The sequence below is a fragment of the Medicago truncatula genome, chromosome 4 (assembly GCF_003473485.1).
Source record: "Medicago truncatula cultivar Jemalong A17 chromosome 4, MtrunA17r5.0-ANR, whole genome shotgun sequence".
Classification (NCBI taxonomy): Eukaryota; Viridiplantae; Streptophyta; class Magnoliopsida; order Fabales; family Fabaceae; genus Medicago; species Medicago truncatula.
Genome location: NC_053045.1, coordinates 34305271 through 34323939, shown reverse-complemented (window position 1 = coordinate 34323939; position 18669 = coordinate 34305271). Strand labels below are relative to the sequence as shown.

At 31.6% G+C, this 18669-nt stretch overlaps 1 protein-coding gene and 1 long non-coding RNA gene across 2 annotated transcripts; both read left to right on the top strand.

The window, feature by feature from the left end:
- The first annotated feature begins 8716 nt into the window (after positions 1-8716).
- LOC25492744 (BURP domain-containing protein 9) lies at positions 8717-12423 on the top strand. Its single transcript, XM_013600947.3, has 2 exons — positions 8717-8820; positions 10542-12423. The coding sequence occupies exons 1-2, from the start codon at positions 8764-8766 to the stop codon at positions 12237-12239; spliced, it is 1755 nt and encodes a 584-aa protein (XP_013456401.2). The 5' UTR covers positions 8717-8763; the 3' UTR covers positions 12240-12423.
- Positions 12424-17020: 4597 nt separating this feature from the next.
- On the top strand, positions 17021-18669 carry LOC25492742 (uncharacterized). Its single transcript, XR_003011736.2, has 5 exons — positions 17021-17347; positions 17455-17547; positions 17809-17926; positions 18085-18147; positions 18355-18669. It is a non-coding gene; the product is annotated as an uncharacterized lncRNA (long non-coding RNA).

Genomic DNA, 18669 nt, shown 5'->3' with positions numbered 1-18669 from the left:
TTTGCTACTTGGTTCACTGATCAAAGAGTACCTCTCATGTTTTGAGGTGAGAAGGAAAAACAATAATCTAGTAACATAGTCTCAGCAAAGAAAACATACCTGAGTAATCAAAATCACACAAAAGACTAACTATCTTCGATATAATATATTATCTAACACAATCAAATTGAAGATTACCAACCACATAAGTTGTTCTTCTTTCTATATGATTGATTGTTGTGTTTTTAGAATGACACTACTGTTAGCTTTGTTCTCAATTTCCAACTTTATGGTTGTTGTTTCTATTGAAGTGAAACAAAATGTACACTTGCAAACACAAAAATAGTAGCAGATTATGGATGCATTCATGGGACTGGGGGATTCATGTGTATTTTCAAGTGAAAATGAATTGACCAGGATAATGGAATACATGTTGTAGAAACTAGAAAGCTTTTAATGCAATCATTAGGGATTTAGATCTTCCAAATGTGAAGTGTGGGTGCACTTTATATCAGTCTCGAGTTGTAAGATCGGCGGAGTGGTTTCTTATATCAATTAACTATATAGGTACTTGTAAGATTAAAAATATTAACCATTGATTTTTGGTGAAGACATTAATGAAAATGCTATTGTTCTGTTTCTTTCAGTCGATCAGTTCTTTAAGATTATTTCTTACAATGTTGTCGTAAAACAAAAATTTGTGAAATTAATAGATATATGTCACTGACCTATGCGTTGCTAGTGAAATAAAATCTGTCCATATCATTTGACAGAAAAGTTGATGGATGATGAAGTTGAAAAGGTAAAAGGCTTTCTGGTCGATACAATTGCACCGTTACGAGAACGGTTGAAAATACTAGTCCGCGTTGGCAATATAGAAGACCTTCATTTGAGTGCGGCTGAAAGGTAGCTTATGCAGGTTTACAATGAGAAACCTGTTCTTTCGCGTTCCTGACACGAGTTTTATTCGGTATGTCTCATTCACTAATCTTAAATTTTTAATGTTTTCTTTCAATAATCTATTTTGACACCACCTTGGAGCTGAATATGACAATAACTGCAGTCAATGTTTGCTACTTCCTTGATTCTTTTTGAAAGTTTGTTTTTTCCCTTAGTGAAATATGAATGTGAAGTTCAACACATGCATATGCATTTTACATTAATGATCCTAGCCATATTCATGTAATTATCTGGCTAGTTTAATGCTGTCATGATATTTCTTTGATGTTTAGAGTTAATGTAGACTTAATTCTCAAGTGGATGTCAAACTGAGAAAGACAAAAGAAAATTTATATCACTAGCCCTGTCTAGAATAATAGCTGCTTAATTAAGTGCTTATGTATATGCTATTTTTATAACAACAATAAAAAAGTCAAACTCTTTTCATATAACCAATATGTTTATTTATTCTTAATTTCAGGGAGAAAATTACTTTGAGATTGATATAGATCATGCATAGATTTGGTTATATCTCAAGAAAAAGGTATGAAGCATTCATGGACAGATTAAAGATCTGCACTCTAGATATTGGCCTTACAATCCAGGCAAGGCAGTGTTTATCTTATGAAAAAAATCTAATGCATTTTATTTTATGCTCATACTAATTATTATCATATAATATTTGGTTCAGGGGAACAAAGTTGAGGAGCTGCCAGAGCAAGTGTTATGTTGTATGAATGAATTTGCTGGATCTTCTTCCCATCCACCACACCCCAACAAGAATCAAACGAGTTCACTAATTTAACATTTTCTTCAATGAAATTTTTTGATCAAACAAATAAGTAAAAGTGATTTTCCCTTGAAAATAAAAAGAAAATGATTTTTATTGTGCCTTTATTCTGCCTAAATTTATATCTCATTTCCAACGGATTTTCCTGCGAAAATTAAATACGTTGCTGATTTTCTTGCTGCATTTGCTGCGGAAGTACCTACCGTTTTTGTTTTTGCAGAAAACGTTTCACGGGCAACAAAACTCATTCTTTTCTGACCAAAACTTTCCTTCGGATTTATGTCCAATTTTCTTAGGAAATTTCCCCAGGTGATTTTCCTGCGGTTTCTAAAATTCTCAGAAAACAATTACCCATGAAGGTATTACCTTGGGGACTCTAATCCTTGGCAAAATCCGCAGAAAATAATTTTTAATAGTGTACATCTGTCCAACAATTTTGATAACAAAATGTTATAATTTTGCTTGCCTCAAATAAAAAACTATTCTCACACTCATCTAAAATTGATGGATTTTTTTCTTTATATATAATATAGATATTTTATTTTTAAAGAAATGCTTTATATTTTGTTATAATTAGCCTACTGTATTTTTTTTTTTGAAAGAAAAGCCCACTGTATGTTGTAAAATTTTATTTTATATATTTTTGCTCACATTTTTTCCAGCTTCTTATTATTTTTGGGATTCATAAAAGCATCGGTCTAAATTGTCAATGAATTTTTTTTTGGAGGGTTAAAAGTCGAATTTTTTTTTTTTTTTTTTTATGGAGACTAAAACCAAAAGTTTAAATATTTATAGGGACCAAAAATATATTTAACCATAAATTAAAATATTAAAAAATGAATACATTAGAAAAAATGTGTGTGTATACACTATATATATAACTTAAAAAAAAAACATGTTCTTTTATGTCATTTTATACTTATCAGTCACTTCAACACAGCTAATTTTACCAAACACTTCAATTATAATAAATCAGCTTTTCAGCTATAAGCTATCAGTTATAAGATATCAGCTATAAGCTAACTTTTCAGCTATCGGCTAACTTATAGCTTATTTTTACCAAACACACCCTTAGTAGGACATCAATTATGTGGTGTCTACTTATGATTTAAGAAACATGAGGTTAAAGTTACAGCATTCCCGGAATGAAGAATTAGGAAACATGAGGTTTCATTACTTAATTTCATTAACTAGAATTAAGTAATAACCAATTAGAACTGCCATGAACAGAAGAAGAATTTTGGATCGTTAATGCTACTAATCTATAAAGATAAATTTTTAAGATTATCGATGCGGATTCTCAATTGAAAAAGCATTAAGCACAAACAAGAAAAAAATTAAATTGGACACAAGAAATATAACTAAATAAAAACTTTATTAATGGTATCCAACAAATAAGAAGGAGTTCATCTTAGAACCCTAATCAAAGAGGTTTAGTTGTACATGACAACATACATCGTAACAAAACAATAGAAAACATACCCTATAGAGAACAAGAGGAGGATGAAGATCCTCTGCCTTGGAACTCTGATGCTTGACTCTTGCCTTGAACTGAAGGAACTTTTTACCTAAAGGGACAATGATCTTAAGAGCACTCTCAAATCCAAAGGGACATAAAGAGGAGATGAGAAGAAAAATAGCACGTTAACACAAGCTGGAGGGAGAAGAGAGAAAGAGTTCTCGACAACTCAATATAACCCTTGTGTCTGGAATGCACTACGTGAGTTCTCTATTTATATAGTTAATTCACAACTAATATGTGAGAAACTTTAGGAACAAGTAATTACATATTACTTTTGGAGTAAATAATTCACATATTAGATCTAGTATAAAAATATCTCGATCGAGTGCCAAGATATATCATATTGAGTACGAAAGATATAGAGACTAAGATGACACTTTCAAATAATATGATTCAATTAATTACTTAATTTAACATTTTCGTGCTTACTTCGTTCACTTAATTATGCATCCCATTTGAGGTACAACCCCACTATATAAATACTACTAGTGTGTGATCCATCTCATGTGGGAATTTCACATTTTTCAATTCTGACAACACTAATTCTTCCCTACGTGAGAATTTGTGTAAAGTCTTTTAACTCAATTTCCACACATGTTTCAACATCCACTCTTCCTAAATCTCATTCATGACTATCATCCAACCATGTTGAACATGCAAATTTACTGAGGTCATTTTTTTCCCCTCATCTATCAAATTTCAAAATAGGTGGACTGCTCATGAAGATTGTAAAAGGGTGATTCATGATCATTGGACTTAGGAGGTTATTGGTTGTCCTATGTACATCATTCAGCAGAAAGTCAAAATTCTTAAACCTGTTTTAAAAAGGATTTCTAGGTGGACAGAACCATTAACTACTTTCATAGACTGGTCAAAATCAGAAATGCTAGAAACACGATTTCTAGGTTTCAAAAGGATGGGATAATTTCTTAGGAAAAAAAAAGAGAAGATTGAGCAACATGTTTTGGGTTAGTTTCAAGAGCTTTTTGCCTATGAAAACATGTGCTCCCCTACTAATATAATCTCTAGAGCTATTCCAGCTCAGATGTGATAAATTGTGTGACTCATTTTAAGACTAAACTGCTTGCAAGATAATTTCGTAGATACTAAAAGTCTGATTTTTTTATGGGTAAGAAAAATATAATTTGATAAGTTTATATGAATTGAAAATATATTTAATTATTGGATCATGCTATGACAATTGTTAAAAGTTTTTTTTGTTTTGTTGAGGGAATGACAATTGTTAAAGAATTAAAAATAAAAATAAAAATAAAAGACAAATTTTATATTGCAAATAACACTTTTTCAACTTTGGAAATTGTTTCCTCAAAAATAAACCTTTAGAAATTCTTTTTTTAGAAGTTGGAAAAGAGTTCATTTGGATGCAAAATTTTATATACTCTTTTGTTCATATATATATAAGTACCCTTTGCTTTTTTTTTTTTTTTTTCACATTTCTTAATAATAATTGTTAGTGCAATTAAGATATTTATTTTGTGTGTTAATATTATCAAATTGTCATTTGTTTGTATGTGTATTAAATTTGACTTTTTATATTTCAAGACAAATTAATACTACGTCCATACTTAATTATATACTAACTCTTTTGAGATTTTTCTGTCCATTTTATAGAACCTCTTTGCTATTTCCAGCACAATTAATTATCTATTTACCTTCACAATCCTATTTATTATATATTATTTTCTTCGATCAACAATAAATATCTTGTTGAAAACATAAACTTACTCTTTTTCTTAAATGATAAAACTGTAAAAATAATTGTGATTACAAACAACTTTATTAATTAATTTTCGTGATTTTGGCAAAAGTGTTTTATATTTAGACAAAGAGATGTCATTATTAATTAAAGATATGTTTAGGAAAAAAACAAGTACATCTTTTTTTTATTTGTGGTGTCTGGGGTTCGAACCCGAACCGTACAAATATATCTAGTAATTCAAAAAGAGTATGTATTTAAGGACAAATTTTTAATCAAATAAATGCTTATATAAAGAGAAGGGGACAATAATTACTTTCTATTGTCTCATAAGTTCTAGCTCAACTAGTAAAAATGTCGAAATTGTTAGGCCAGACGTCATGATTGGGGTCGAACCCCGGTACTTCCACTTTGTGTGTGTGACTTTATGGTGTAGCACTTGGGTGACATAGAGTTGGGTAACATTGATGACATTGGCCAATCACAATTTCACAATGCTTGTGTTTCTCTCTTTCACAAGCATTGTGACATTGTGATTGACCAATGTCACCCAAGTTTATGATGGTTTTGTCATCTCGCCTACTCCTTCCGTTTTTAATTATAAACAAATTTTACTTTTTAGGTTCATTCATTTAATGATATATGTGGTTCATAATATGTACCACGTATATCATTAATTGAATGAACCTAAAAACGGAGTGAGTATCTACCAAAAAAAAAAGTAATTACTTTCTATTTTTAATCTTTAAACAAATGACACAAATAACACATACGACACTTGAGAGTTGAGATGCCTGTCCTCTCTTCTTGCTAATAAAAAAAAAAAAACAGAAGACACTTGTTAACCTTTCCTAAAATCATTTTCTAAATTATTCCGTCTCTCTAGGTTAGTTGGTAAAAATATGTGTGGATTTTGACAGACCATGATCCGTTATTGATGGAAGCTAGTTGACTTCCTGCTAATGCATGTGCACATGCATTAATAGTTTTGGGAAATACAGTCAATTATATTAGTACTATTTTGGGTAAATGGATTATTTTTTTGTTTAATTTTTGGGTAAATGGAATGCACTCAATTTTAAAGTGGAAAATAAGTTCTTAAACATGTCAAATGTGGAGTAACGCTCACTCTATATACATTGCTACCTCTCTCCTTTTAACTGTCATTTCATAATTTTTTCTGTCTTAAAATAATTATTAATCTAGATTATCAATAGAATACTCCCTCCGTCTCGAATTAATTGATCTATTTGCTCAAATCACACATATCAAGACAAATGTATAAATGAAGGAGAGAGAAAAATGGTTTTAAATACTCTTGTTAAGTATTGGTCTATTCTCCACTATCATAAATGCAACGTGGAATATGTTGCATTGAGAAAGTAGTATTAATTAGAGTTATAAAGAGAAAAAAAATAATTAATGATGTATTGAAAGGTGAAATGGCTCACTTATTTTTGGACACTTTTTTTTTTATATTGAAAATGACTCAGTTATTATGGGACGAAGAGAGTATTTCGTATTTTTTACATTAATATAACCTTATTTATTGAATTCTACTTTATTTAAAGTTATTGTGTTTGGTTAATTTTTGGGTACATGAAACACAATATTTTCAAGTAGAAAATATTTTTTTTTAACAAACGAAAATGAGATATATTAATACTGACACCGTAATTGTTACCGCACAAGGTGTGCCAAAACAATCACAAAAGTGTCAAGTTCCAAACAAAATTACATCCAATCAGTCGTTAAATGGTTAATGAGTCTTCCTAGCAAGTGTCTTAAGGTTATTTTTTAAGGATTTTAAATCTGAACACTTTATAAAATGAAGGAAATACTAACAAGTGTCTTTCGAGCACTTGTTTAAAAGGCAAAATAAGAATTTTTTTTTTAAAAAAATTGTGTATTCAAATCATTGAAACTTCAAAAAGAAACTTTTTATACTTAAAATTTATAAATAATTTCCTCTTTAGAATCATTAAGGATCCGTTTGATGCACATGATATGATAAAGACATGATAGAATAATATATTGGATAAGGATATGATATAATAAAAACATGATAAACATTAGCCTATCATACGTTTGGTGCCAAACATGATAGTAACATGCTAACATTATTTTTTTAATAGCATATATATATATATAATTAAAATAACACAATTCACTCAAGAAGAGAAGAATTGGTAGAAAGATACAATCAGGCCCTGTTAGAACATAGGTGATAAGTTGATAACCCATTGAAAGAATTTTGCTCTTCTCCCAACTCATTTTGCTAATTTCGAACCAAACTTCTGAAAATGTTTATGTGAAAGTTAACTCACGTTAGTGTTAATTCTGTGTGACTTAACTCAAGCTGCGTGAATTAACTCAAGCTAGTGTTAACCTCTGCTTGAGTTAACTCACACATGGGCATTATGGGAAATTCACTTGGGAACGAGCAAAATCAGTTGGGGGAAGAGCAGAACTCCCACCGAAAGCAAACTAAAAAGCTGTAAAAAAAAAACACAAACCAACACCATATAACAGCAACGATTAACAAATTACGAACATATTCAATTTTTCATTCCAATTAACGAATTCAATGAACAGATTCAATTTTTCATTCCAATTAACGAATTCAATTTTTTTTATCAATCATTACAACTTTTTAATTAAACATTCAATTGTGAAGCATAAAATATGAACAAACAAAAATAGAAACAAACAGAAGAATAATGAAGCGATTCATGGGCAAGCCCTGCCCGAAGGTTGAGATAGGGAGGGAGTAAGCTCGAATGTGAAACGGCAAAGGGAGAAAGAATACGCGTATAATGCTATTAGGTTTGTAACCCACCAAAAATTAAGAATTAATTAAAATAAGAAAGGGAGAGTAGGATAGGATTAGAAATATGTTAAACTTATCATTTCCTGTTGGTGCATCAAACAAGGAATTGAGTTTAAATATGTTATTTTAATCGTATGTTGTCTCCTTATCATGCACATGACTCTAAAAAGTGTTCTAACGTTAGCATAAAATTAACACACATTTTAGATAAATTTATTATTTCGAGTTTTTTTACTCGTGATTTATACTAGAAGGTCTTATAATAATGGACGGAGAGAATGTAAATATTACTCTCTTTATCCCTTTTTATAAGTCATTTTTTTACCTTTTTCACGTATATTTACGAAAAGTAGATGGTGAGTTTAGAATGCCCCCTTATATATAAATTTTTCTAAAATATTCTTTAAAGATTAATGTGTATAGCTTTAACTTTTCATATTTTAAAATAGGGACAATATTAATAAGGGGTATGTTTTAAAAAAACTATATTAATTTTTGAGGGAAAAAAACTATATTAATAAATGCAATTAATAATCTGTATAATTAAAAACGGAAATAGTATCTAGGAATGAAAAGACAAATCACCAAAATGATAAGCATCAATTGTCACACTCATTTCAAATTTGTCTTTACAAACCATGTCGAGGGAGCATATTAAGGAATGGATTATCTTAATTATTATTTTTTTTTCATTCGTTACATCTTAACACATATTCAATATCCTCTTTTCTTTACGATTTTATATTTTTTTTTCTCTTATATTTAATTATTTAGATATAATACTTGAAGAAAACCATTCACACATTTTACACTTGAGATAATTAATTTCCAATCCATGTATGAGTCAACAAGAAAAAGCAAGAAGGAAACCTCGACAACACCTTCTTCCAAAAAAAAAAGAAAAAAAAAAAGACCTCAATCTCACCTATAAAAAGGCTAGTTCTCTTCAAGTGGAATAACTCACTCATCCACAATACTTTAAAAAAATGGCTACTACACCACTAGCACTTAAGTTCCTCACAGTAGTCCTTTTCTTCTTTATGGTAATTCAATTCAATTGTACTACATAGTGATAGTTAGAGTCTTGGAGAGGGGAGATGAGATATTATTTTAAATTTTAGTTATTTGATTAAGTTATTAGATACGGAGGAAAAAATAGGGAAGCAAAATTTCTTCAAAAATAATTTCACATTTAAACATAAATGACATTTTACTAATTGTCATAATAAATATTTCAATCGTGAAAATATTTACTTCACTCTCCTCATTTTCCCGTAATGAACCAAATAATGCAATTTCTATAGGCGTCCTTGGAGATAAAGATTTACTTTTTAGCATCTATAATATGTATAGTTTCAAGTTATAATTATACCTTTTTTTGAAAGAGTTATAATTATAACTTAGTTGTGTGATTTAGACAAAATGCTGTTTTTTCATCAATTTTAATTGCATTTTTATAATTTTCAATCCTATAATTTTTCTTTAAATATAATGTTTTAGCCACATTTAATTGTGTGACTCAATGAAAACACTAAAGTTTTGTTGAATATTGTGATTATGGTGTAGCCTTGGTCACCTCATATTTTTATTTTATTTATCAGTTAGTTAGTATATTTTTTAATAGCTATATATATATATATATATATATATATATATATATTGTAAATTTAGCGACTTCTTTTAATGAAAAATAAAAATAGTGTTTTGTTGAAAACACTTGCACTTTTTCTAATGAATAAAATCTGTTCTCGCAAGCTTACCTCAGCTGGTTGCGACAATGCATAAAATATGAAAGGTCCGGGATTCAAACTTCAACCACTACCAAAAAGATAAATAAAATCTGATCTTCTAAGGTTTTATTGAATAGGGGCGTAGGATAGTGTACATGTGTGTTGCGTAGCCTTAGCTATCCCATTTTTTGTTTTATTTATAAGTGACCTAGTATATTTATTTTAATTATCTAGTAATCACGTATATTTAGCTACTTTGAACAAATCTTATTAGTTAAAGATGAGTAGAAATAGAAAAGTAAAAAAAAGTACAACTTGATTGATAAATTTAGTCGTCATGTTTGGACACTTCCAGTTTTATAGTAATTATATGCATAAAATTTTGTTAACGAAAATTGTCAACACAAGATTTAGAAGCAAAATATACGATGCGTTATCTACAAATAACTTAAATGGTTATGTTAAAAAAAAACATTTTTAATATATGTTTGGTTCCATTTTCAAAGAGGTTAAAACAAATTGTAGAGGTATAGAATTGATTTTGATATGAATTAGTTTTTATTTTCTTTCAGACATAATAACTCTTCCTTCGCAATTGATTTTAATTTTTGATAAAATAATTGGTTCTACTTGGAGTTAGGATTTGTAGCTTATGATTCTATCTTTTTTTTAATTTTATTTTTGACAAGATAGCTTATGATTCTATCATTAATTTTAAAATACAAATTTATAGTTTAACTCACATTTACAAGAATATACTCAAATACAATTTAATTTACCTTCAAGTCACTTCTAATTAGAATAAATTTTAAAGAATCAATTCAATTTTTTGACAAAGAATCAATTCAATTAAAAATCAGTTCTTGTCACAGCATGACCAAAGAATCAATTTACCTTAAAGGTCATTGCAGTAAAACGTGAAGCAATATAATCGTAATATCAACAGGGACATTTTTTTTTTTTGACGGGATTAATATGTTATATTGTTTATTGAAGAAGTCTTTCAATTTATATTCTCGTTGTTGTCATTGTAGATTGGCCAAGACATCAATGCCAGAGACTTGAAGGTAGAGCTGCAAGATCATGATCAAGTGGACTCGAATGATAAACCTTACATTACACAATACGGAGGCAGTAGACCAAATTATCCAGCTTCATATACCACCACCAAACACAACAAGCATATATCACATCTCGAAAAGCTAAGCGAGCCTTACATGAATGGCGGGTACAGACTTGCATATGGTAAACATGAAGCCAAGAACCCGGATTACACTACAGGGTACAAGACCCATACCCATGAATCTAATGATAAGCTAAGTGAGCCTTATATGAATGGCGGGTACAGACTTGCATATGGTAAACATGAAGCCAACAACCCGGATTACACTACAGGGTACAAGACCCATACCCATGAATCTAATGAAAAGCTAAGCGAGCCTTATATGAATGGCGGGTACAGACTTGCATATGGTAAACATGAAGCCAACAACCCGGATTACACTACAGGGTACAAGACCCATACCCATGAATCTAATGAAAAGCTAAGCGAGCCTTATATGAATGGCGGGTACAGACTTGCATATGGTAAACATGAAGCCAAGAACCCAGATTACACTACAGGGTACAAGACCCATACCCATGAATCTAATGAAAAGCTAAGCGAGCCGTATATGAATGGCGGGTACAGACTTGCATATGGTAAACATGAAGCCAAGAACGCGGATTACACTACAGGGTACAAGACCCATACCCATGAATCTAATGAAAAGCTAAGCGAGCCTTACATGAATGGTGGGTACAGACTTGCATATGGTAAACATGAAGCCAAGAACCCGGATTACATTACAGGGTACAAGACCCATACCCCTGAATCCCATGAATCTAATGAATTGTACGTATCTGCATATGGTAACCATGAAGCCAAGCAACCAAATTACCTTATCGGGAACATATCTGTTGGAAATGACCCAAAAGACCCTCCATCTACCACCTCAAAAGATCTAGAAGGCTCCCAATCTCCTAACTTGGATCGTACAGAAGCTTTCAAGGTAGGATTTTTCAATTTGGATGATCTTTATGTTGGAAATGTAATGACCCTTCAATTTCCCGTCCAAGTGGTTTCTCCTTTTCTCTCAAAAAAAGAGGCTGACTCCATTCCTCTTGCAATGTCACAACTTCCAAGTGTTCTTCAACTCTTATCAATCCCTGAAGATTCTCCTCAAGCTAAATCCATGATAAATTCACTTGGAGAGTGTGAATCGGAAACCATTACAGGGGAGACAAAGACTTGTGCCAACTCTCTAGAGTCCATGCTCGAATTTGTTAACACGATCTTTGGTTCAGATGCCAAAATTAGTATTCTAACCACCAACAAACCCTCACCGACAGCTGTCCCTTTACAGAAGTACACCATTTTGGAAGTATCCCATGATATTGATGCTCCAAAATGGGTAGCTTGTCATCCCCTCTCATATCCATATGCCATTTACTTTTGTCATTACATAGCTACAGGGACTAGAGTGTTCAAGGTCTCGCTTGTCGGTGATGAGAATGGAGATAAAATGGAAGCTGTTGGAATTTGCCATTTGGACACATCTGATTGGAACCCAGATCATATAATATTTAGGCAGCTTAGCATTAAGGCCGGGAAGAACTCTCCAGTGTGTCACTTCTTACCTGTGAACCATCTTCTGTGGGTTCCAATGCAACCTTCAAAAGCCACCATGTGAAGTGAGTTGGTCTATCTAGACTTGTATAATAAAGGTTTATCAATCTCACTAGTGATGGTTGTGAGTGATGAGTGATGACCAATTTCGCGTGTTTGTATGTCTTGTTTTTTTAGAGGAAACATGTTTGTGTATGTATTGTTATTGCTACTTTTTATGCATAAATAAATTAAAAATTATGTAGAAAGATCATTGTTTTTCAGTGTTTTTATTTTTCCGTGGTATCACTTACAAGAGCAATGTTATATCTCTAGAAAAATAACATTAAGAATTCTTCAAGAATAAAGAGCAGCCAATCACAGTGCACTATTTAACACAATTCAAGGAGGTGTGGCTGAAAAATAGGAAGTGAACAAATAAATCATCAAATTGAAACTTGACAGCTGTGTTTTAAAAAATTCTTGATACATTTCCTTCACCTTAAATAGCGTGTTCCCACTTATAATAGTCTTAGTGTGCTTTCATTAAGTTCAAATAGTCACTCATTTGTTCCCACCATGTGATGGTACACTTAAAATCTAGGAACCACACATATTACCTAGCACCACTACTCAATCCCTCTTGAGCAATGAAAAGCCTTTCCTCATCTTCTTATTTAGTCAAATTAGCATCTCCTCCCAACTTGGACACACACTTTGGTAAAGTCCTAGTTTATGAAACTTGAAGCATTAAATAAACTCTGTGTTTTATCTACCTCTTCCATGATATATTTATCCAATACAACCCTTACAATAACCATATTCCCTTTGAGAGTTTGAAATCTTGAGAACCTTTTCTTCATTTTTTTCTTCTTAGTGAGCCCTTATACGTTGCTCATGGACAAGTGAAGTACTTTATAAATAGTCAATGGAAAAGTTTGCAATGTCATTGGATTATTTAATTTAACACACAACGTAATCAAATTTGGAGTCATTTACCTCAAAATATTTTCAACGATCAAGAGTTGTTCCAATTTCTCCCCGTGAGATGTCATTCAATTTGCGTTTGCAAGAGTCCTTACGAAGTATTCATCCACCGATTCACCATATTTAATGCTAAGAACCGTAAATTCCCCGCTTAGAGCTAGCTTGGAATTGAGCACATTTAATCTTTGTTGATACTTGATAGTTCTCACGGATGGAATCCCATGTATCTTTAATTGATATATAAGGCACAAGAATCATCCCCATGATAGACCTTTCAATCGAATGGAAGAGGTAGTTCTTGACTTTGAGATCTTTGAGTAATGTCCCAATTTGTTCAATGCAAATACACAAAATAAAGGGACTAACAACAAAACAAACTACAAAATTTCTAATAGTAATATTGTGACTGCATGACATAATGCAGTCCACAATTTAATGCTCTAAAATAACTACTCTAATAAACTCAATCATTCTTATTTTTTTGGCTATTATTTTTTCCTACCTTATAAGCTTCTCGCACGCCTTAATTTTTTTCTTCCCAAAATACCATTTGTTCGGCAAATATAATCCAAACAACATTTCAACTTATATAATCCGGAATCTTTTACTCCCCAAAATTACAGAACAACATTGCATATAATATCAAGAACACATAATTGAAAATGGCTAAAACTAAAAGAGACAAAAATGTAGAGAGACAAACATACTTTTAATTTCTTTTATTGTTTTCTGTAGTTATATTTTTCTTTTGTTCAGATTAAAAAAATTATAAAGTATACCTTTTTTGCGGAACAAGGTATAAAACTCTCATTTTATTAGTTGATCATATCTTTCATAATACATTCACATTGTCATTGAAGCTTATCACACAAATAATTACACAAAAAAAAGGGAGAAAAAAGGGGATCGTGTACTGTGAAATTGTTACACTAACTTCAAATTCGTCTTTACAAACCAAATCAGTACGAGGTTCATTAATTGTAATATTATCAGATTGGATCGTTATTGAATTATTTGTATTCTATTCACCCACTGTGCTTGCTACGTACTCCATATGTTCTGGCTTTCCTTGTGTAAGCTAGTTATTATCATATTATTACTAATAAATATTAATATATATGTTCTCAAATCTCTAAGTAAGAGGAAGCTGAGTTAACGATGAAAGAAACCACGATAGCACCTTCTTTCAAAATAAAAAGGAAAAAGAAAAAAAATACCTCCATGTCATCTATAAAATATCACAAAGGGAGGGAAACATAATATCTCAAAAACAAATTCTAACTCTCCTCCAAATTGATGGATATTTGGAGGGGAGATTATATGGCTTTTACATTTAGAATTGAATGCTCTTTTACTTGATATTTTTTTTTGAAAACTATTTAATATCATCTTAAAATATTACTACAATTTTTATTGCACTATTGTTTTATCAACACTTGGCACAGTTTTGTAGGATATGATATTTTTTTAGTTAAGTAGTTTATCGGTTAGAAATTCATTTTTTTAAGGTAAATAAGTAGGGCGTCCGTGGTCGAACTTTGATCCCTACATATATTATGAAATATTCGTACCAACATGGCTAAATTTAGAAAGGACATATGCTTATTTATTTTTATTTAAGTTTTTTTAGTTATTTTGTATTGAATTTAAATTTTGAATTAATTTTTCTTTGAGGTACCAATGTCCCATATAAAACTCTAGGTTCTAAATAATTTTTTCCCTTAAAAGTTCTTGCAATTAAAACGTGATGTAATTAGTAATTGTAATATCAATCTGGCTAATCAATTAGGACACTAATAATTTATATTTTTTTTATTGAAAAAGTCTAACAATTTATATTCTCATTAACATCATTGTAGATTGGCAAAAGCATCAATGCGAGAGACTTGAAAGTAGAGCTGCGAGATCAAAATCAAGTGGATTCAAATGGTGCCTACATAACTGCTTATAATCATGAAGCCAAACAACCAGAATCAAATGAACCTTACATAACTGGATATGGTAAAATGAAGCCAAACAACAAAATTACATTATCGGGTATAAGACCCATAACCATGAATCCAATGGTCCTTACATAACTCAATATGGTAAACATGAAACCAAGCAACCAAATTACATTACCGGGTATAGGACCCATAACCATAAATCCAACGGAGCTTACATAACTTCATATGATAAACATGAAGGCAAGCAACCAAATTACATTACTGGATCATACCAACTCCGCAGAAGATCTCCCAATTCCTAACTTGGATCATACAGAAGCTTTCAAGACAGGATATTTTAGTTTGGATGATCTTCACGTTGGAAATGTAATGACCTTCCAATTTCCGGTCCAAGAAGTTTCTCCTTACCTCTCAAAAAAAGAGGCCAACTCCATTCCTTTCTCGATGTCACAACTCCCAAGTATTCTTCAACTCTTTTCAATCCCTAAAGAATCTCTTCAAACCAAATCCATGAGAGGAGCACTTTGTTGTTTATGTCTTCAAATTGCAAAGTTGGGAAAACTTTGAATCGTGACACAATTTGTGAAGCGTGTCACGATTTTGCAATGTCGAGAGCTGTTTTGCAGGGTGCCCAACCGTGACACAATTTTGGGAAAACGTGACACGATTTTCGGCTTGATGGGCAAGTTTTCAGGATAAGGTTGGTCGTACGCACCAAACGTGTCATGATTTAGCAAAACGTGACACGATTTTGACAGCTGAAGACTGCTATATAAGTGTTCTTTGCAGATTTTGAAGGAGAGCTTGAAGAGAGAGAAACTTGGGAAATCAAAGGAGGTAACTTTAGAGTTGAGGGTCTTTGATTAAAGTTCTGTTGGGTTGGGAAACATTGTAAACACCTTGGGTGAGTGAAAATCATTGAGTGTCTTGTTCATTGGTGAGATTGGGAAAATGGGGAGAAATTAGGGTTGTTCTTTGTGAGCTTGTTGAAACTAATTTCTTGTAACCCATTTGTATCTCTTTGTAAGAACTCATTGATAGTGGATTGGAGAGATCAATCTCTCCCCCAGATTAGGTCAAGTTGGACCGAACTGGGTCAACAATCTTTGGTGTGTTTGTTCCTCTCTTCTCTCCCTTTATCTTTTGCTTGTGGTTTTGAGCTTTTCACTTTGATTACTAGATTAGATCTAGGTGTTGTTATTATTGCTATTGCTTGTGTTTACTTTGAAATTGGTTACTACTTTCCTTTGCTCCACACATCATAGTTTGTATTGGTGTGAGTTTTGAGTCCGAATTCACAACACACTTGAAGAGTGCGAAGGGGAAACCGTTACAGGGGAGACAAAGATCTGTGCCAATTCTTAAGAGCCCATGCTTGAATTTGTTGACACAATTATTAGTTTAAACGTCAAATATAGTATTCTGACCACCAGCAACCCCTCAACCAGAACTATCCCTCTACAAAAGTACACCATTTTAGAAGTATCACATGATATTGATGTTCCCTAATGGGTAGCTTGTCATCCACTACAAGAAAACATGATTTTAGACTCCAAATTTAGCGTCGGCCCCCACCACCACACTAATAGTGTCCAGGTAGAGTCGGCCTAACGTACTCTACATTAATTTATAGTTTTTCTTTATTTTTTGAAAATATTAGCGTCCGCTTAGCTGAGGCTACACATTGGAAGACCTACAATTGACTATTTGAACAAATGTAGATTCTACTTATCCGACTCTATATTTTTTGCTTATAAAAATTTAATTTTGTAAAATTATTTTTATGACGTTTTTACTCATGTCAACAAAAATACCCAAATTTCCCTCATTATTCTTACATACTTACTCACCCAAAAATTTAATCATTTTCTTTTGTAAAAAATAAAATAAAATTTAATCATTATCCAACCTTCTTGCGTGACTTCTTCTTTTTCTTCGATGAGTGAGTTCTTGTCTCTCCTTTGACTGATTCGTACTAACCCTTACTTCTTCCACTTTACTGTTATCAAACATCTATTCTCTTCATGCTATTAAGCATCATTTGCAAACTGATAGTTCAGGTCCTGAGAGTAATTATTCATGTTATGCTTTGTATTTTATTGTTTGACATATTTTGTACTCCAATCAAGCAATCTGATTATATATTTGTTGTTGTTGATTCTGTCTTAACACGTTCCTTTTGTGCTAAAATGAATTGTTCATTTGAGTATTGAGGTGGGAGGCTTTGGAAGGGGATGTTTCTGATAGGATCTTGCAAGCGGTAAATATTGCTTAATGCATTTTGTCTCATGTTGAATAGTTTTAGCACATAGCAGCTGTATACTCAGCATTCTAATGGTTCTTTTGTGATTTTTTAATTCATATAAGGTCTGAGACTTGCTTAAGCAAAGAAGTACTCTAAAATCTGAGCCTAATGTGGTTGATGTGCAAGATGGAACCCAAGAAGGTGCTTTTCAATGGGTATGTTTTCATGGACTTATTACTGATTGGCTTGAACTTTTTAATGCATTTAGAAACTACACTAGATGAGAATTGACAATCTTTTAGTGACTTTGATCATATAACTTCACATTCCAAATGGTTTTGAGAGAAAGAATTGACAAAATGTCCTCTCCCTTGTTACACAAAGTCTTGTGTCAGTTTAGGAATGATAATGTATGTCTTTCAGAGTAGTTAGCTAGAAATACTATTATATTTTTCCTTCCCCCATAATGGCTTTAGGTTTGTCTATGTTGCACCTTTCTGCCATACAAAAGGAACAGTTCGAGTCTGCTGATGCACTGCTCTTTACTCAAGAAAAATATGACCATGATGCTTCATTTATATCAGATAACTACAGGTTCTATATTTTCCGATTTTATAGTTTTTCACTAAGCAATAGTTACTTTGCTCCCTTTCAAAATGTCTCTATTGTAAATCTTTCAAATCCCTCTTTCTTCATTTTGCATTCACTTACAAATTCAACTCAAAATTTGAAATTGATGTTTGTTTTTTCAGAATTAATGTAGAAGGGATCTGTCGATTAACAATCTCCTAAATTTTCATCTTATAACAACAAAGGTATGCCACCTTTGAAAAATTATGATTTTTTTTTTTTATTATTTCATAATCACTGCTTGTGATAGTGTATTGATGGTTCCAGTTGTTGTTTTTTGTTATTGGGTATTGAGATTTATGATGAGGTTTCAAACATTATAAGTAAGAGATTGTTCTCTAATGTAAGATATGCTTCAATGTAATTTAGTACTGTTGGTATGTTATTTCTAGCTGGGAGATCTGTTGGCACTTGGAGGGAGAGCAAATAATGATATCTTTACTAGAGAGACTTCCTTCATTGAAATAAATTATATTTGATATGGATGTTTTCTTAGCTCCAGGCCTTGATGGTTGTAGATGATACTTATTTTCAGAGCTATTGGTTATTGGTACTAATGGTACATAGTTGGTAATGATGTCTTCGACTCTATCTCTGAATTTTTTAGATTTGGATGAATTTTATAGACTAATCACAATTGAAATATTGTGGTCCTTATTTTGGAGGAAACTTGGCTTTTAAAATTGACATCATGAAGGCTTTTGATA